Source organism: Salmo salar, chromosome ssa10 (genome assembly GCF_905237065.1).
Source record: "Salmo salar chromosome ssa10, Ssal_v3.1, whole genome shotgun sequence".
Classification (NCBI taxonomy): Eukaryota; Metazoa; Chordata; class Actinopteri; order Salmoniformes; family Salmonidae; genus Salmo; species Salmo salar.
In genome coordinates, this window is record NC_059451.1 from 39,826,045 (window position 1) to 39,847,453 (window position 21,409).

At 43.1% G+C, this 21,409-nt stretch overlaps 1 protein-coding gene across 1 annotated transcript; it reads right to left on the bottom strand.

The window, feature by feature from the left end:
• Positions 1–13,177: 13,177 nt before the first annotated feature.
• On the bottom strand, positions 13,178–18,732 carry LOC106560371 (forkhead box protein F2). Its single transcript, XM_014123232.2, has 2 exons — positions 17,229–18,732; positions 13,178–14,326 (listed from the first exon to the last, which is right to left on the bottom strand). Exons 1-2 carry the CDS (start codon positions 18,199–18,201, stop codon positions 14,148–14,150), a joined length of 1,152 nt encoding a protein of 383 aa, XP_013978707.2. The 5' UTR covers positions 18,202–18,732; the 3' UTR covers positions 13,178–14,147.
• Positions 18,733–21,409: the final 2,677 nt, after the last annotated feature.

The following is a 21,409-nucleotide window of genomic DNA, read 5'->3' on the forward strand; positions in this document are numbered from 1 at the left end:
CACTGGACTCTACCCATGGCCACTTCCTGGTTCAACCCTAACCCTCAACCACAATCCTAACCTAAATGTATGTACATTTATGTAAATGTATTCCGTTTATGCTGTTCTTGTTTATTAATGTTCTGTATTATGTTTCACATTGTGTGGACCCCAGAAATAAAATATGAAATACCAATAACTCTAACCCTAGCTTCATGTCCACATCATTAAGTTTGCTAACGGCTCGACAGTGGTAGGACTGATCACCGACGACGATGAGGCAGCCTATAGGGAGGAGGTCAGAGACCTGGGAGTGTGGTACCAGGACAACCTCTCCCTCAACGTCAGCAAGACAAAGGAGCTGATCGTGGACGATAGGCAACGGAGGGGTGAGCACGCCCCCATCTACATTGATGGGGCTGTAGTGGGGCGGGTCGAGAGCTTCAAGTTCCTTGGACTTAACATGGTCCACACACACCCACACAGTGTGGGCGTAGCACTGCAGACGTGTTTTGTTCGTCCTCTCGTGTACTTTTGTATTTTTCGTCCTTTTTTGTATATATTTCAATTTTTATTTTCAATCTCTTTCCATTTTAACTCAATTATACCTTCCGGTAACCTGCCTCACCCAATGTGATACATAACCGCTATTATTTTAAGTTTTTAGACCTTATAGCAAAAGCCACCTAGCCATCAGAAGCTAACCAGCTAATTTAACTACAAGCTATTTAGTCATTGTTAGCCACTGCTAGCGGCCTTTACCTTCTGCACAGATAATAGCCCTTTTTTTTAGCTTGGATAATACACGCCAGCCTACCAGTATCAGACTGTCTCTCCACTACTATGCCGGATTCCTGCCGTAATCCCTGGACCATTACTCCTGATCTTCACAGCTGGCTAGCTGACACCGAGTGACCAAGTACCGAAGCTATCCCTGAGGCCCACCTCCCATGCCTACTCAGTTGTTCACCCCAACCCCCCCCAAACACGGCTAGAACCCACTACTCCACCGGATCCTTGCCGTAAGCTCTGGACCTTGGCACCGGATCACTGCTGCTACCGAGTGGCTATAGTGGCTAACGCCCCATGCCCTGAAGCTAGCACCAGGTAGCCGTGAGCCAGGCACATCCCCCGGCTAGCAAACTAAATTACTACATCTACAACATCTCTTTCGCCATCTGGCTTGGATCCTTTGTCGACACGGCGCCCCACCGCACCACCACGACTGGTCTGCCGACGAATACTCCATCCGCTGTGCCTCCAACCGGCCTCCGTCGGACATCGGAGCAGACGCTTCTACTAGCCCCAGGCTACTAACTTTAAGCGCCGTGTCGCCCGCGTGCTAGCGTAGTAGCGACTACTCCGCGGCCTCCCTGTTCCATCTACCGCTGCCGGCTGGACCCTATGATCACTTGACTACATAGCTGAACTGTCCATTAATCACGGTACTCCATTCTGTTTATTATTTGTTTATCTGTCGGCCCCAGCCGCGAACTCAGGCTGTGCGTGTAGTTAATCGACCCTCTCTGTCCAGTCATCGCCATTTTACCTGTTGTTGTTGTTGTTTTAGCCAATCAAATCAAATCAAATCAAATGTATTTATATAGCCCTTCTTACATCAGCTGATATCACAAAGTGCTGTACAGAAACCCAGCCTAAAACCCCAAACAGCAAGCAACGCAGGTGTAGAAGCACGGTGGCTAGGAAAAACTCCCTAGAAAGGCCAAAACCTAGGAAGAAACCTGGAGAGGAACCAGGCTATGAGGGGTGGCCAGTCCTCTTCTGGCTGTGCCGGGTGGAGATTATAACAGCACATGGCCTAGATGTTCAAATGTTCATAAATGACCAGCATTGTCAAATAATAATAATCATAGTAGTTGTCGAGGGTGCAACAAGTCAGTAACACAAGAGTAAGTGTCAGTTGGCTTTTTCATAGCCGATCTTTGAGAGTATCTCTACCGCTCCTGCTGTCTCTAGAGAGTTGAAAACAGCAGGTCTGGGACAGGTAGCACGTCCGGTGAATAGGTCAGGGTTCCAGCAGGTCTGGGACAACAGGTCTGGTACAGGCAGCATGTCCAGTGAACAGGTCAGGGTTCCATAGCTGCAGGCAGAACAGTTGGAACTGGAGCAGCAGCACGGCCAGGTGAACTGGGGACAGCAAGGAGTCATCAAGCCAGGTAGTCCTGAGGCATGGTCCTAGGGCTCAGGTCCTCCGAGAGAGAGAAAGAAAGAAAGAATAGGTAACATGGTCACCACCGATAAATCCATGATAATCGAAAATTTCAATAAGCATTTCTCAACGGCTGGCCATGTCTTCCTCCTGGCTACTCCAACCCCGTCCAACAGCTCCGCCCCCCCTGCAGCTACTCGCCCAAGCCTCCCCAGCTTCTCCTTCACCCAAATCCAGATAGCAGATGTTCTGAAAGAGCTGCAAAACCTGGACCCGTACAAATCAGCTGGGTTAGACAATCTGGACCCTCTTTTTCTAAAACTATCCGCTGCCATTGTTGCAACCCCTATTACCAGTCTGTTCAACCTCTCTTTCGTATCGTCCGAGATCCCTAAAGATTGGAAAGCTGCCGCGGTCATCCCCCTCTTCAAAGGGGGTGACACCCAAGACCCAAACTGTTACAGACCTATTTCCATCCTGCCCTGTCTATCCAAAGTCTTCGAAAGCCATGTTAATAAACAGATCACTGACCATTTAGAATCCCACCGTACCTTCTCCGCTGTGCAATCCGGTTTCCGAGCCAGTCACGGGTGCACTTCAGTCACGCTCAAGGTACTAAATTATATCATAACTGCCATCGATATAAGACAGTACTGTGCAGCCGTCTTCATCGACCTGGCCAAGGCTTTCGACTCTGTCAATCACCGTATTCTTATCGGCAGACTCGATAGCCTTGGTTTTTCTAACGACTGCCTCGCATGGTTTACCAACTACTTTGCAGACAGAGTTCGGTGTGTCAAATCGGAGGGCATGTTGTCCGGACCTCTGGCAGTCTCTATGGGGGTACCACAGGGTTCAATTCTCGGGCCGACTCTTTTCTCTGTATATATCAATGATGTCGCTCTTGCTGCGGGTGATTCCCTGATCCACCTCTACGCAGACGACACCATTCTGTATACTTCTGCCCCTTCCTTGGACACTGTGCTAACTAACCTCCAAACGAGCTTCAATGCCATACAACACTCCTTCCGTGGCCTCCAACTGCTCTTAAACACTAGTAAAACCAAATGCATGCTTTTCAACCGTTCGCTGCCCGCACCCGCTCGCCCGACAAGCATCACCACCCTGGACGGTTCCGACCTAGAATATGTGGACCACTACAAATACCTAGGTGTCTGGCTAGACTGTAAACTCTCCTTCCAGACTCCTATTAAACATCTCCAATCCAAAATCAAATCTAGAATCGGCTTTCTATTTCGCAACAAAGCCTCCTTCACTCACGCCGCCAAACTTACTCTAGTAAAACTGACTATCCTACCGATCCTCGACTTCGGCAATGTCATCTACAAAATAGCTTCCAATACTCTACTCAGCAAACTGGATGCAGTCTATCACAGTGCCATCCGTTTTGTTACCAAATCACCTTATACCACCCACCACTGCGACCTGTATGCTCTAGTCGGCTGGCCCTCGCTATATATTCGTCGCCAGACCCACTGGCTCCAGGTCATCTATAAGTCTATGCTAGGTAAAGCTCCACCTTATCTAAGTTCACTGGTCACGATAACAACACCCACCCGTAGCACACGTTCCAGCAGGTATATCTCACTGATCATCCCCAAAGCCAACACCTCATTTCGCCGCCTTTCATTCCAGTTCTCTGCTGCCAGTGACTGGAACGAATTTCAAAAATCGCTGAAGTTGGAGACTTTTATTTCCCTCACCAACTTTAAACATCAGCTATCTGAGCAGCTAACCGATCGCTGCAGCTGTATATAGCCCATCTGTACATTGCCCACCCTATCTACCTACCTCATCCACTTACTGTTGTCAGTATTTTATTTACTTTTCTGCTCTTTTTGCACACCAGTATCTCTAAATGCACATCTTCATATGCTCATTTATCACTCCAGTGTTAATCTGCGAAATTGTAATTATTTGCTCCTATGGCCTATTTATTGCCTACCTCCTCGTGCCTTTTGCACACACTGTATATAGACTTTCTTTTTTCTACTGTATCATCGACTTGTTTATTGTGTTATTGGCGTGTTTGTTTACTCCATGTGTAACTCTGTGTTGTTGTCTGTGTCACACTGCTTTGCTTTATCTTGGCCAGGTCGCAGTTGTAAATGAGAACTTGTTCTCAACTTGCCTACCTGGTTAAATAAAGGTGAAATAAAAAAATAAATAAAAAAGGAGGGCATGGCAGAGCTTCTTGCCCCTCAGGAGGCTGAAAACTTAAATCCGTTTTATCAAATTTCTATCAGCATGTTAAATGTGCAACCAGAGGGAAAAAAACTCTGGACCATCTTTACTGCACACACAGAGACGCATACACAGCTCTCCCTCCCCCTCCATTTGGCAAATCTAACCATAATTCTATCCTCCTGGTTCCTGCTTACAAGCAAAAATTAAAGCGGGAAGCATCAGTGACTAGATCAATAAAAAAGTGGTCAGATGAAGCAGATGCTAAGCTACAGGACTGTTTTGCTAGCACAGACTGGAATATGTTCCTGGATTCCACCGATGGCATTGAGGAGTACACCACATCAGTCATTGGCATCATCAATAAATGCATCGATGACGTGGTCCCCACAGAGACCGTACGCACATATCCCAACCAGAAGCCATGGATTACAGACAACATCCGCACTAAGCTAAAGGCTAGAGCTGCTGCTTTTAAGGAGCGGGACTCTAACCCGGAAGCTTATAAGAAATCCCGCTATGCCCTCTGACGAACCATCAAACAGGCAAAGCGTCAATACAGGACTAAGAACGAATCGTACTACACTGGCTCCAACACTCGTCGGATGTGGCAGGGCTTGCAAACCATTACAGACTACAAAGGGAAGCACAGCCGAGAGCTGCCCAGTGACACGAGCATACCAGATGAGCTAAACTACTTCTATGCTCGCTTCAAGGTAAATAACACTGAAACACGCATGAGAGCACCAGCTGTTCCGGAAGACTGTGTGATCATGCTCTCCACAGCCGATGTGAGTCAGACCTTTAAACAGGTCAGCATTCACAAGGCCGCAGGACCAGATGGATTACCAGGATGTGTACTGCGAGCATGCGCTGACCAACTGGCAAGTGTCTTCACTGATATTTTCAACCTCTCCCTGTCCGAGTCTGTAATACCATCATGTTTTTAGCAGACCACCATAGTCCCTGTGCCCAAGAACACTAAGGTAACCTGCCTGAATTACCCGTAGCACTCACGTCTGCAGCCATGAAGTGCTTTGAAAGGCTGGTCATGGCTCACATCAACACCATTATCCCAGAAACCCTAGACCCACTCCAATTTGCATACCGCCCAACAGATCCACAGATGATGCAATCTCTATTGCACTCCACAGTGCCCTTTCCCACCTGGACAAAAGGAACACCTATGTGAGAATGCTATTCATTGACTACAGCTCAGCGTTCAACACCATAGTGCCCTCAAAGCTCATCAATAAGCTAAGGACCCTGGGACTAAACACCTCCCTCTGCAACTGGATCCTGGACTTCCTGACGGGCCGCACCCAGGTGCTAAGGATAGGTAACAACACATCCGCCACGCTGATCCTCAACACAGGGGCCCCTCATTGGTGTGTGCTCAGTCCCCTCATGTACTCCCTGTTTACTTATGACTGCACGGCCAGGCACGACTCCAACACCATCGTTAAGTTTGCCGATGACACAACAGTGGTAGGCCTGATCACCGACAACGACGAGACAGCCTAAAGGGAGGAGGTCAGAGACCTGGCCATGTGGTGCCAGGACAACAACCTCTCCCTCAACATGATCAAGACAATGGAGATGAATGTGTAATACAGGAAAAAGAGGACTGAGCACGCCCCCATTCTCATAGACGGGGCTGCAGTGGAGCAGGTTGAGAGCTTCAAGTTCCTCGGTGCCACATCACCAACAAACTAACATGGTACATGAACACCAAGACACTATTCCCCCTCAGATGACTGAAAAGATTTGGCATGGGTCCTCAGAACCTCAAAAGGTTCAACAGCTGCTCCATCGAGAGCATCCTGACTGGTTGCATCACTGCCTGGTATGGCAACTGCTCAGCCTCCGACTGCAAGGCACTACAGAGGGTAGTGCGAACGGCCCAGTACATCACTGGGGCCAAGCTTCCTTCCATCCAGGACCTCTATACCAAGCGGTGTCAGAGGAAGGCCCTAAAAATTGTCAAAGACACCAGCCACCCTAGTCATAGACTGTTCTCTCTGCTACCACATGGGAAGCGGTACCGGAGCGCCAAGTCTAGGTCCAAGAGGAAGAAGAATGGCTGCATCATGGTATGGGTATGCTTGACATCGGCAAAGAATGGGGAGTTTTTCAGGATGAAATGGGATGGAGCTAAACACAGGCAAAATTCCTGGAGGAAAACCTGCTTCAGTCTGCTTTACATCAGATACTGGGAGATTAATTTACCTTTCAACAGGACAACAACCTATAACACAAAGACAAATCTACACTGGTGTTGGTTACCAAGAAGACAGTGAGTGGCCAAGTTAGAGTTTTTACTTAAATCTGCTTGAACATCTATGGCAAGACATGAAAAATGCTGTCTAGTCATGATCCCCAACACTTTGACAGAGCTTGAAGAATTTGAAAAGAATAATTAGAAAATATTGCATAATACAGGTGCACAAAGCTCACATGGGACTTACCCAAGAAGACTTGCAACTGTAATAGTTGCCCAAGGGGTTTCTAACATGTATTGACTCAGGGGGGGGAATACTTATCTAATCAAGGTACAGTTGCAAGAAAAGGTTTGTTAACCCTTTGGAATGACCATGATTTCTGCATTGATTACTCATAAAATGTGGTCTGATCTTCATCTAAGTCACAATAGTAGACAACACAATCTGACTAAACTAATAACACATAAACAGTTGTACTTTTCAAATTTTTATTGAAGACATTGAGTAATCATTCACTGTGCAGGCTGGAAAAAGTAAGTGAACCTCTGGGTTAACGACTTCTCCAAAAGCTATTTGGAGTCAGGTGTTTCAATTAGGGAGATGAGATTGGAGGTGTGGGTTGCACAGGTGCCCAGCCCTTTAAATAAAGGCACACAAAGCCTGGTTACTGACAAATCTGTTCTTCTCCAGAAAGATTGATACGTGTGACCCATGCCTCGATCCCAACAACTTTCACAGGACCTTAGAAGACGCATTATAGAGATGCACGAAGCTGGAAAAGCACGAAGCTATGAAAGGCATTGCTAAAGACCTTGGTGTTCATCAATCCACGGTAAGACAAATTGTCTACAAATGGAGAAGATTCAGGACTGTTGCTACTCTCCCTAGAAGTGGGCGTCCTGCAAAGATCTCTCCAAGAGCACGAAGGGCAATCCTGAAAGAGGTGAGAAAGAACCCAAGGGTAACAGCAAAAGACCTCCAGAAAACTCTACAAACAACGAGAGTCTGTGTTCATGTGTCCACTATCAGAAAAACATTTGACAACAATGGTGTTCATGGAAGGACATGACTGCTGTCTAAAAAAAAACATTGTGACATGTCTCAAGTTTGCCCAAGACCACCTGGATGTTCCACAACGCTTCTGGGAAAATGTGCTGTGGACAGACGAAACAAAAGTTTAACTTTTTGGGAAAAATGTACAGCGCTATGTGTGGAGGAAAAAGGGCACTGCACACCAAAACCTCATCCCAACAGTGAAGCATGGTGGAGGGAGCATCATATTTTGGGGCTGCTTTGCTGCCTCAGGGTGTGAACGCCTTGCAATAATTGAGGGAACAATGAATTCAAAAGTATATCAAGACATTTTACAGGAGAATGTCTGGACAGCAGTCCATGACCTCAAGCTTTTAAGAGAGGTTGAGTGATGCAACAAGACAATGACCCAAAGCACACAAGTAAATGAACTAATGAATGGCTGAAAATGAAGAAGATTCCTGTTTTGGAATGGCAGAGTCCTGACCTTAACCCAATTGAGAGGCTGTGGCATGACCTGAAGAGGGCTGTGCAATCAAGACAACCCAGAAATACTGATGAACTGAAACAGATTTGTAGGGAGGAATGGAACAAAACTCCTCAATGTTGAGCAAGTCTCATAAGCAGCTACAGGAAATGTTTGGTGGAGGTTGTTGCTGCTAAATGAGGATCAACAAGTTACTAAATTCAAGGGTTCGCTTACTTTTTCCAGCCTGCATTGTGAATGATTTCTCAATGTCTTCAATAAAAAATTGAAAAGTACAACTGTTTGTGTGTTATTAGTTTAGTCAGATTGTGTTTGTCTATTATTAAGACTTAGATGAAGATCAGAGCACATTTTATGAGCAATCAATGCAGAAATCCAGGTCATTCCAGAGTTCACAAACTTTTCTTGCAACTGTATATTCATGGTTTTCATTCATCTTTAAAAATGTTAGCATTTTTCTTCTTCTATGACATTATAGAATATTTTGTGTAGATCGTTGACAAAAAATGACAATTTAATCCATTTCAATCCCTTTTAGTAACACAATAAAATGTGAAGAAATCCAAGGGGGTATGGACTTTCTATAGGCACTGTATATTGTATATACAGCTGAAGTCGGAAGTTTACATACACCTAGGTTGGAGTCAATTAAACTCGTTATTCAACCACTCCACAAATTCTTGTTAACAAACTATAGTTTTGCCAAGTTGGTTAGGACATCTACTTTGTGCATGACACAAGTCATTTTTCCAGCAATTGTTTACAGACAGATTATTTCACTTATAATTCACTGTATCACAATTCCAGTGGGTCAGAAGTTTACGTACACTAAGTTGACTGTGCCTTTAAACAGCTTGGAAAATTCCAGAAAATGATGTCATGGTTTTAGAAGCTTCTGACAAGCTAATTGACATCCTTTGAGTCAATTGGAGGTGAACCTGTGGATGTATTTCAAGGCCTACCTTCAAACTCAGTGCCTCTTTGCTTGACATCATGGGAAAATCTAAAGAAATCAGCCAAGACCTCAGAAAAAAGATTGTAGACCTCCACAAGTCTGGTTCATCCTTGGGAGCAATTTCCAAATGCCTGAAGGTACCACGTTCATCTGTACAAGCAATAGTACGCAAGTATAAACACCATGGGACCACACAGCCGTCATACCGCTCAGGAAGGAGACTCGTTCTGTCTCCTAGAGATTAACGTACTTTGGTACGAAAAGTGCAAATCAATCCCAGAACAACAGCAAAGGACCTTGTGAAGATGCTGGAGGAAAAAGGTACAAAAGTATCTATATCGACAGTTAAACGAGTCCTATATCGACATAACCTGAAAGGCCGCTCAGCAAGGAAGAAGCCACTGCTCCAAAACCACCATAAAAAAGCCAGACTACGGTTTGCAACTGCACATGGGGACAAAGATCGTACTTTTTGGAGAAATGTCCTCTAGTCTGATGAAACAAAAATAGAACTGCTTGGCCATAATGACCATCGTTATCTTTGGAAGAAAAACGGGGAGGCTTGCAAGCCAAAAAACACCATCCCATCCGTAAATCACTGGGGTGGCAGCATCATGTGTGGGGGTGCTTTGCTGCAGGAGGGCTTGGTGCACTTCACAAAATAGATGGCATCATGAGGTAGAACAATTATGTGGCTATATTGAAGCAACATCTCAAAACATCAGTCAGGAGGTTAAAGCTTGGTTGCAATTGGGTCTTCCAAATGGACAATGACCCCAAGCATACTTCCAAAGTTGTGGCAAAATGGCTTAAGGACAACAAAGTCAAGGTATTGGAGTGGCCATTAAAAAGCCGGGACCTCACTCTTATAAAAAATTTGTGGGCAGAACTGAAAAAGCGTGTGCAAGTAAGGAGGACTAAAAACCTGACGCAGTTACACCAGCTCTGTCAGGAGGAATGGGCCAAAATTCACCCAACTTATTGTGGGAAGCTTGTGGAAGTCTACCCGAAACGTTTGACCCAAGTTAAACAATTTAAAGGCAATGCTACCAAATACTAATTGAGTGGGAATGTGATGAAAGAAATAAAAGCTGAAATAAATAATTCTCTCTACTATTATTCTGACATTTCAGATTCTTAAAATAAAGTGGTGATCCTAACTGACCTAAGACAGAGAGTATTTACGAGGATTTAATGTCAGGAATTGTGAAACTGAGTTTAAATGTATTTTGCTAAGGTGTATGTAAACTTCCGACTTCAACTCTATGTCTTTAGTATTTTACAGATAGAAAAATGACAAAAGTATTTATCCACAATCTGTTCTGGACAAGTCTGCCCTTTCCCACTTGGACAAAAGGAAGACCTACATGAGAATGCTATTCATTGACTACAGCTCAGCGTTCAACACAATAGTGCCCTCCAAGCTCATCATTAAGCTAAGGACTCTGTGACTGAACACCTCCCTCTGCAACTGGATCCTGGACCTCCTGACGAACGCCCCCCTGGTGGTAAGGTTAGGCAACAACACATTGCCATGCTGACCCTCAACATGGGGGTCCCTCATGGGTGCTTAGTCCCCTCCTGTACTCCCTGTTCACATTACTGAGATGTCCACATCACTAAGGATCTATCATGGTCCAAACACACCAACATAGTTGTGAAAAGGGCACGAAAATGCCTCTTTCCCTTCTGGAGACTGAAAAGTTTTGGCATGGGCCCTCAGATCCTCAAAATGGGGTCGAGCTCCCTGCTATCCAGGACCTCTATACCAAGCGGAGTCAGAGGTTGGCCTTAGTATGTTCAAAGATTCCAGCTACCCAAGGCATAGACTGTCCTCTCTGCTACCGCATGGGAAGCGGTACCATTGCACCAAGTCTGGAACCAACAGGACCCTGAACAGCTTCTTCCCCCAATCCATAAGACTGCAAAAAGTTACTTTGGGCAGATATTTGGTTAACTATTTAACTATCTGCATTGAACCTTTTTGCACTAACTTTTTTGACTCATCACATACAAAGTTGCTACTGTTTACTATTTGTCACTTTATACCTATTTATATGTATATATTTACCTCAATTACCTCATACTCCTGTACATCGACTAGGTACTGGTACCCCTTGTGTAAAGACAAGTTATCATTACTCATTGTGTATCTATTATTACTTTTATTATTACGTGTTTTACTTTTCTTTTATTTCTCTATTTTCTTTCTCACTGCATTGTTGGGAAGGCCCCATAAGTAAGCATTTCACTGTTAGTCCACACCTGTTGTTTATTAAGCATGTAATGAATACAATTTGATTTAATGATTTGATCTCAAGCTGGTAGGATGGCCACTAGATGGAGCCATAGTCCATTTATTTCAGTCTTCCACCTACATGCCAATCAGCAGTGGAGCACTATTTAACCAAACCCATCATAATATATCCAACCAAAGAAGGTATATTTTTGGAGCTGATGTATGAACTGTGATGAGGTGTGTGTGTGCGTGTGTGTGTGTGTGTGTGTGTGTGTGTGTGTGTGTGTGTGTGTGTGTGTGTGTGTGTGTGTGTGTGTGTGTGTGTGTGTGTGTGTGTGTGTGTACGTTTCTCTTTGCAGTTTTATTCAACATGAATTGTAACTATCACAGAGACCACACAGACCAGAGAGAGAGAAAGATAGAGACATAGACAGAATGAGCATCCCAAATCTGCTCCTATTGTATTATTATTGTTGATGTTGATATATTTGTACACAAACAGAAAACTCAAATGATTTATCCACTTAAAGCTGCAATATGTAACTTTTCTGGTGACCTGACAAAATTAATATAGAAATGTGAGTTATAGATCTATCATTCTCATTGAAAGCAAGTCTAAGAGGCAGTATATCTGTTCTGTGTGCACTATTTCTATGCTTCCCGTTTTTAAGTTTTGTTTTTGCGTATTTTACTTTCAGTTTTGTACACCAGCTTCAAAGAGCTGAAAATACAATATGTTTGGTTATTGACAATATATTTCACAGTGGTTTAGATGGTACAATGATTATCTGCACTATACTTGCTTGTTTTATCACATAAACTGAAATTAGGCGAACTATTAGAATTGTAGCAACCTGGAAATGGAGGAGTGATTTCTCCACCGTGCATCTTTGTTAGAATGTTTCGGGCATTTCTCCCCGCTCCCCTCTATCTCTCTCTCTGTCTCTCTTTCTCTCTCCAATCTGTTTTTCTCCAAGAACCCAGCTTCTTACTCTATACGTGTGTTATGTTTACTGCAGTTCTAAAAACACTGTGCGGTCGCATCTCCATAAATGTGGCCCTCTGCAGCTCGTTTGTTTACAAGTTCTTACAAAGTTTGCAATCCTGAAAAATCTGGTACGAGGCCGGGGGGTGGAGGTCTGGTGACTCGGAAGACTTTCCGCTGTGGAACCAGGCAGGCTGGCCCAGGCTGTAGATGGCGCAATGAGACAACACAAAACATGGAAATTCCCAAGTCTCCAACATCGTCAGTCGATTTTGTAAACAATCTAAAATGTTGTAGGCCTACTTAAATAGAAATGGCCTAAGCCTACTCTACTTAAACACTCATCAAGTATAAGGAAAAAGTAAATTAGATTGTATTATTAAACACCAGCTGCCTTTGCTTTCACGAAGTCTATGGGTAAATATTGATAATGCAGCTCACTGTCTACGATAAAGACATGCAGCGAGTTGTGTAGCCGTAGCCTTATTTCATTTCCCCCCATTCTTACTATGCCATAAGATAACATCCTTACATAATTATCCCCGTGGCTCAAAGTATATAATGCTCCTCTTCAAAGGAGTCATTCGTTTCCCACAACATTTATATCCAGTTATTAAATGGGATTGTTTTAAAACTTACCTAGAATCCACGCTTTTGATTTACCTTTGCTTTACGCACGTTTTTTACGTTACAAAGTGTCATCATACAAAACAAAGACGTTGAATTTGGTTATTAAAAGTATGCCAGTGAATGCCAAATAATCAAATTTACACCGACTCAAATCTAATATGAATCACAAATCTCCATAAATGATCAACAAGGATAATAGGCCTATAATAATAGTAGATACCAATGATTAGCCTTTAATTAGCATACTATATTTCTTAGACAAGCAGGCAGGTGTAGCCGAAAATATATCAGCTTTATTGAAACACTTTACAACGAGAAAATTAAGCAAATCTCAAAAAGGGTATACAATAAGTGCAAATTTGTTGCAATTTTTGTTATAAAAAGCTTTGTGTATGTGCATGTACTTTTATAAATCAGAACAGAGGCCTAGTTACATAAAATATAGGCTATTTGTTTGCACAAGTAATGACAGCAAACACATAATTAAAATCGTTTTGAAACTTCTTTTGAAGAAGAAAACGTTGGCCAATAGAGAACAGAATAAGGCAAAGTGGTTTCATTGTCATAAGCGTTTGTGCTTCCCACTGGGCAAAAACGGGCTGAACGTTGTTTCCACATCATTTCAAACAACAACAAAAAAAATCTATGTGATGACGTCGAATCAACGTGGAAAACTCATTGGATTGGCAAAAAGTCATCAACATAAGGGCATTCCCACTGAGCACTGGTTGAATCAACGTTGTTTCCACATAATTTCGATGAAATTAAGTTGAACCAACATGGAATAGACGTTGAATTGACGTCTGTGCCCAGTGGGTTTCTTCTTTTTTTCACCTAACTTTTAACCTAAATCCAATGACATGGTGATTTTGGGGGGGGATTTGTCGTTGGGTTCATAATAGTTGACAACTCAATCAAATGTAAATAAAAATGAGAGGTTGAACTGACATCTGTGCCCAGTGGGTCCTTCACTTCAGAAACAGTTAGTGCATAATATACTGTCCTTCATTTAGACAAGACGACGAAGGCCACTGAAAATATATCCTGACTTGAGAAGTTTTTCCAGACTCTCAAAAATAGGCTACTGTCCCCATTGTTCGTTCTCATCAGTAAGATGACAGGCCATTTATTTGGGTTTTAACTGTCGCCAGACATGTATAGAATCAGTTTAAATTGCTCGATTTTGTGTTCATTCTCATCTTCAGAGCACAGTTTGGGCCTTTACGCGCACTACATTTCCCGCTCACATCACGCACGGCTTGACGTCTTGACAAAGGCTTTGGTGATGGTGGTGATGGTGATGATGATGATAGTAAGATCCACTACCTGAGGGATGGAACGAGGAGATGCCGTTAAAATTCAGGACAAAATCCTTCCTGTCGACCACGGGTGAGGAGTGGCTTTGGTAGCGAGGGATCCCCACTGAGAGAGAGAGAGAGAGAGAGAGATTGAGATTGGAGCTCTTCAAAATATATGAACAATACAGTTATTTTCCCCTCCTTCTAACTTTATCTTTCTATAAGTTTATAGAATTGTTTTTACATACTCGTGTGTGGCACAGAGGAGCGTCCAATCATAAATGTGAATAACTGGTCAGTTAATCAGAAATATTTATATATTGTAAACGCTTCACTTTAAAAAAAAAAAAAAAAAAAGTTTTCTTTCAGAATATAGGATAATAACGCTCTGACGTTTATGCATTACATTGGCTATGTGTAAAAATATGTTATAGTATTCAGTGTATTGTGTAGCCTATATTTCTTCTATAGATTTTAAGGTTTGAAATTGACACATCTTCCAATAATTTGGCCAGTAAACAATGCGGAGACGTAGACCCATAACACCATGCGCATAAATAAGAAATCACTCTCAGTGAATCAATAGATTAAACCTAATCGATGACGGTGAGGACATCTGTTCATTTCTTATCTTATTAGACTATGTTATATTATGTTATGTTGACCTGTAATACATTATTAATGACTGAAAAAGCAGGGATTTGCTGGCCTTTTGAGAATAGGTAAAATAATGACAATGTCTCCGTCCTCAGTATTTCCATTTCAGGAGAATACCACTAAAACAAGCAATCCAAAGAAACTTAATGTGTTATGCCTAGTTCCTCTTCAGAATTATTCAAATTGATCCATGCAATTAATTCACTGTATACAATATGTTATTAGGATGTGTGCAAATTAGATGCATAGACCCTAGGCATGTAGTCTCTGCTCATGCTGAGCTAAATATACATTCGAGCAGCAGTCTCCTTTAATCAAAAATCAGCCTAACGGAAAACACTGTCATGACTTGACTTCAGAATCTCTGCGTCCTCAATACTAGCGTCTCTAATGTTTGTTTAGTTTAGTTGAGTTGGTGCACATATTTTGCGTGAGCCCCTCTCATTTGTGACTGTTGTATTACGTGTACACAGATATTTCACCTAGAGAATGTTTAGTCTTAAATGTTTAGTCTTTAACTTAACATGATCTGGTTAAAGACCGAAGTTAAGAGTGATTTGATAGGCATATAATAATCAAACAGCCTCGTTATGTTTCAGTGCTTTTCTACACCAATTGGCCTCCATATCGTTCACAAAGATGTATGAAATATGAATTAGGTCAGGGTGCTTATGTTTTCCCTCCTTGATTGTCCATCTCTCCTGAGGGCCATATAGACACATTACACTGTTTATCCTCGAGATCTGCAGTAGCAACATCACACGTGCTAATTCATCATAATTATAGGCCTACGGCCTAAAATTATTTTCAGACAAATAATTGAATCGGTAAAATAAGAACATAGGTCCTGTCATAGATTGGTATGTATATATCAGGCCAGCTAAACCGTCGGAGTGAGAGTGAGGAGACGGAAAGGGGAAGAGTGACAGAAAGCGTGATCCTCATCAAGTTCATAAGGACTCCAGATGTGACGCCTGTACCCGCAGTGTGCGGTGTTTTCTCTCCTCGAGACTGCAGGCCTTTTTCCTGAGGGTCCTGCCTCTCGCTGCAGCCTTTAAGCCCCATTTTCAGAGACAACACACCCGCCGTGATTGACAGTCGCCATGAGGCGTGTAAGACCCCGCTAGCACAGATAACGGCTTGTCCTGTAAATAGTTATAAGAAGTCGCGTAAAGTTTAACAAGGCTTGGAGTCTCCTGTGGGTGGGTATAGGCCTATGCGCTTGTTTAAATCCTCTTCTTCAGTGTGGTCCGACTCGCACAGCCTTTGTTTAGATAACCCCCGAGGCTTTAGAAGGAATAATTCCGCTCTCAGAAATCCCTTGGACTTTTGTTAAAGCCTCGATAAATTAGAAGCATTTTAAACAAGATGAACATGAACTAAATTACAAGTGGTCAACTGGCCTAAGGAGCGATGTGTATAATGTGGCTACAATTTTCATTATGGCCCATTGCATCGAGCTCCTATCTAAACATTTATGTAAACAAGAACGCAGCCCCATACATGGTTTCTTTCCTAGGGCCTAGCCGATCGATATATTCAAGAACAGTTTTCAACTATGTTGTTCATTTCCGTTGTAAGAAGCTGTGGTTACTCTTATATTTCCCACCTCATCTGAATTGTCCTTATAATTATGCATGCATATTTGTGTCTTTGAGTCCCTCAAATAGGATTATTTCGGCCTATGTCATTCAAATTGTTTCATTAATTCCACAACAGAATATAGTTACAAACTAATAATCAGAAATACAATAAAATGATTTTAACCCATAAAATTGGGAAGCTTTTTTGCCATAACACAACCTGCAATGTGAAGGAGATGCCTCCACGTGAACCAGTCATTTTAATTAAATGATATGAATATAACATTACATCGAAAATGCATTAAGAGACATATGCATCTCCAACATAGTTTTATAGATGTATTACAAATGCAAGTCATTACATATTTAGGTCGCAACAACTCACTTTTATATTAGTCTAATTATTTTCTTTGCCAAAGTTTTGATTCATCTGCGTATCACACGTGTCAAAGTTGTAACTTATAGTGATATTCAACTAGACTACATTTGGTTCTGCATGTAGGAGATTGTCTATAAGACAGTCTATAAGATTGTCGGCATATTATCTATAAGATAGGCCAACTATAATTTTATAGGCTATTACGCATTGCGTAAAGTTGTTTTTTTTTCCTCCAGAAAACAGCATGACTGACCAAAGAGCAAGTCAATTGTCAACCTGCAAATATTTTTGTTTGCCACGTGTATAACAAATGCAATACTTTTTGTGATTGACCAAGTGTTATTACGCATGACATTTCACATCTATTTATTAACGTTTTATGACTTGATTTACACAACGTTTATTACCTGAGATATCGGCGGTGTCCCTGGCGTTCTGGTGGAGGTAGCTCTGCTCCAGGGAGTAGGGGGACATGCCGGAGTGTAGCCCAGAGGACGCCGGGCTGCTGGAGGCCAGAGGCTGCTGCTTGATGTACGGGGAGCCGCCGGGAGACGCCCAGTGTCCGGAGGTACTGGCATATGGAGAATGACCGTGACCGTCCAACGCACTGGCCATAGCCGGGGACGAGGGCACAGGGCTGCTGCTACTGTCCGGTCCACCGTATTCCCCGTTGGACGTTACCGGACAGCTGGCCATGTACGTGGACCCGGGGCTCGGGGACATGTGAGGTACGTGGTGGCCGCTCAGCCCGTCGTAACCACCGGCCAAGGAGTTGGTCATCATGTCCAAGTTGTAACTGTTGCTATGACACGCCAGAGACCCGGGCGCCTGAAATTCAAAGCTCTGCGGCAAAATGGAAGTACCGAAGCCTATCCCGTTCATCATCCGGTACATGGGCTTTAGGGCTTGGCATTTTCTCCGGAAGCCCCTGGGTCTGCGGCGGAACGAGCCCTCTTCGAACATGAACTCGCTGGCCGGGTCGATGGTCCAGTAGTGGCCTTTCCCCGGCCTGCCCAGCCCTTTTGGCAGCTTGATAAAGCACTCGTTTAGGGAAAGGTTGTGCCGGACGGAGTTCTTCCAGCCCTGGTAGGATCCTCTGAAGAAGGGGAACCGGGCCTGGAGAAACTGATAGATCTCACTTAGAGTCAGCCTCTTGGTAGGTGAGCTCTGTATCGCCATGACGATGAGCGCAATGTAGGAGTAGGGAGGCTTCTCTGGTCGCCTCAGTCCGGAGCTCGCCTTCTTGCCTTTGGCCCCGGTCGAGGAATTGTCCATGGCGGCCTGTGGGCTCATCATGGCGGGGTGCAGGACACCGGAGGCCGGGCTGGACCTCAGGGGAGGCGGTGGGTCCAGCTGCTGCTGAGAAGTCTCGGTCGTCATCTCTGCTCCGCTGACGCACTGCGTAGCTGAGCAGTGACGTGAGGAGCGAAAGAGAGATGGGGGAAAGAGGAGAGCGAGATTGAGCAAGAGATCTAGAGAAAGAAAAAGGGACGTATATGACTCAAAGAAGGTGATAGCAAGTAATGTCACTTCTACTCAAAGTCCTCTACAAATCACACACGCCGTTGGTCCACGGAATTCAACTAAAAGGGCTTGGAGAGGAAAAACTCTCTTCCGTTCTGTTGGACTCCTATTACGCAGAAAATCTGCAGCGAGTTCGCAGTGTCAGAATATGGGAGAGAGATGAGAGAGCAGAGTATCCAGTGAGGGCTGGAGCGCTCGCTATAATGCAGCGTTTTGCGGAGGTTCAGTTCGACACAGAGGCTCCGGTGCGGTTCGGTATCACGGTGGCGGTGAGTGCAGCTCTGCGGCGCACCGGGTGGCCATCGCCCGCCTTAATCCCTAAAGGGGAGGAAACGCGAAGACTCCTCAATTTAGTGCGCGCGGCCGCTCAGCCAAACAAAACGCGACCACCTATCATTTCGTAAATCTTTCTTTCCTCTAAGACCCCCCCATCTCCAAATCCCCCCTGAAATCAGTGACGACTAGAGCCCACCTCCCCTCCCCTTCCACCGCCAGTCGCTGCAGCAGAGTCAAGCCCCTCTCTCTCTATCTCGCACCCCCCTCCCTCTTCCACCCTCTCTCTTTCCCCTGCTCTCTGACATCTCAAAAACACGCAATTATGCCATCTATCAAACCTCCCCAGACATTCCAATCAACAGCGTCACACGCCACGCGCACAAGGCAAAGAGCTCCATCACCAACACTCTTGCATGTTGTTGCCTGTTCCTAAGTGTCATTATACTGAATAACGGAAACATTTTCTGTAATGAAATACTGAGGGTATAACAGTATAGGCTATTATATATAAGAGTAGGCCTCTTTAAAAAAATAGAAAGTGCTTCTCTGTGTTACCATACAACAATATCATGTTGGATGGCCTACCGATCCAGTAAATGCAGTGTTGTAGAAGCGACACATAGAACAAACTGTGTAGGCTCATAAATCTCGTGATATAAATCCTATCTCTTGTTTTCCTAGTTCGCTCAGAAACCGTAAGAGTCACTACCGGGGGAAAGGTGGTGGTATTTCGCTGTGGTGCATGCATGTGCAGGGGGGGGGGGGTCTGAGTAAATGACTTTGACATGAGTGGAAGCAGGCTTTTTCCATCAAGAGCGGCCGGCCTTGGATACCACACACAGCGCGCCAGTGTCAGTTTACAGCCCTAGGCTCGAGCCGGTCCCCTGGGCCCCGCGTTCATTAGAGAGAGAACCGAAATTAGGAGCGCGGGCGTCGACAGCTTCCTCCCTATGAAGACAGACCATAATACAGATTTGTCCAACATGATGCAATTATTTAGTCTTAAAAGATAAAAGGCCTATGATCAATAATGATAACATCGAGAGAAATAGGATTTGTTCAGAAACGTGGCCTACATATTCAGAGTGTATTAATCCTGTTACAAGGTTGACACTATATGACACTATACTGCAGGCCTGCATCATGCAGATAGCTTGCTTAATAGTTATACTGTGATTACTTTTATGGTTCATTTTGTTATGCCTGCATTTGATAGGGCCTACACTTCCTCGTTTTCAATTCAACCACCTAATGTTATAAAAAAAACATATTGAGCTAAATATTCGTTTATATAGCCTAGTAGTTAAATAATGCAACCATTTTCAGTCATTTTTCAGTATGTATATGCTTTGTAAATAACCGGACTATTATGTTTGGTAGTTGTATACGTTTATAATAAACAGCTCATTGTTACAGTTGAGTAGGTCTAGGCTATACAGAAATACAAATAGACCTACAAACAATATTTGTCCAAAATTGGTCATAGGCAAAAAAATGAATAATATAACGTAAGATTTAGATGATCAATCTTAATTTGTACCGAAATCACATCACCCCATTCTGTTTGTATGCCTAGTCTCCATCATTTCATTTCTACCACCTGGATTTGTTTTACACTGAGCTTTATTTTGTTTTATGCCGCTGAATTGAAACAATGAGAAGGAAAGAGTAAACAACTGTATACAGTAGACTAGGCCTAAACCTCCGATCAGAATATAATAATTTATGGTTCAGGCTGGGACTATGGGGTTTCATTTCTGCATTTTATATTGGGATATTCGAGCTTTAGAAAATAGACTGAAAATAAAATATGTAATAAACTAATCAGCTCCTTATCTATTTGAGTGTCTGTCTAACATTACCCCGTCCTTTTATCTGTACTCCTTAGATATAAAAAAATTTCAAACAATGGCCATCAACAATAACCTTTACACTTCACAACAAGGGATGTGAGGATAAAATCATTTTCCACCGTGACACAGAGAAGTTTGTGGAACCTAATGGCCTTAGAATTTCCTGCGACATCAGAACGTATGACCCCCGCGGTGATCAGGATGCCTCCGCGGCGAGGAGGAAACTTTGTTCTGCGCGAGAGCACTTTGAAGACTGGCCACTGCTTTTACGAGTTCACAGCAAAGCGCGTATAGGAGCTCTTATTATAGCTGTTTTGAAATATCTAGTAAACAACAATTATATCACATATTTACATGGGTTATGGTTTTTAATAGTGATGGATATCCTTTGGCATTTCTGTCCGAGTTTGATCATTTTAGCCTGAAGAACACCAGCCTAGAACAATATAAATTGTTGTTTTTATCTTTGGTAAATATTGAAGTGTCAACTATAATATTATAGCTAATATTGCTTTAACGTCCCTGATTATTTATACAAAGGCTTACACCATTCAAATATTAGTTCATGAAAAATGTGGCTCAGAATTCTGTTTATGAATGTATATTTAATATGTAGGATATTGCTGAATAATAAATGAATGCAGCAGTGCATTAAATAAATTAAAATGTTGCTTTATATTGTTTCACTTTTTGTTTTTGTTTTGATAAGCCATAAAACTACATACTCTTTCCATAGAAACACAGGCCTGCTGGTTGTTGGCAGTGGTGGAAAAAGAAGTAAGGTATCACATTTGAGTAAAAGTAAAGATAACTTAATAGAAAATGACTCCATTAAAAGTTAAAGTAACCCAGTAAAATACTACTTGAGTAAAAGTCTAAAAGTATTTGGTTTTAAATATACTGAAGTTTCAAAAGTAAAAGTAAAAGTGTGAATA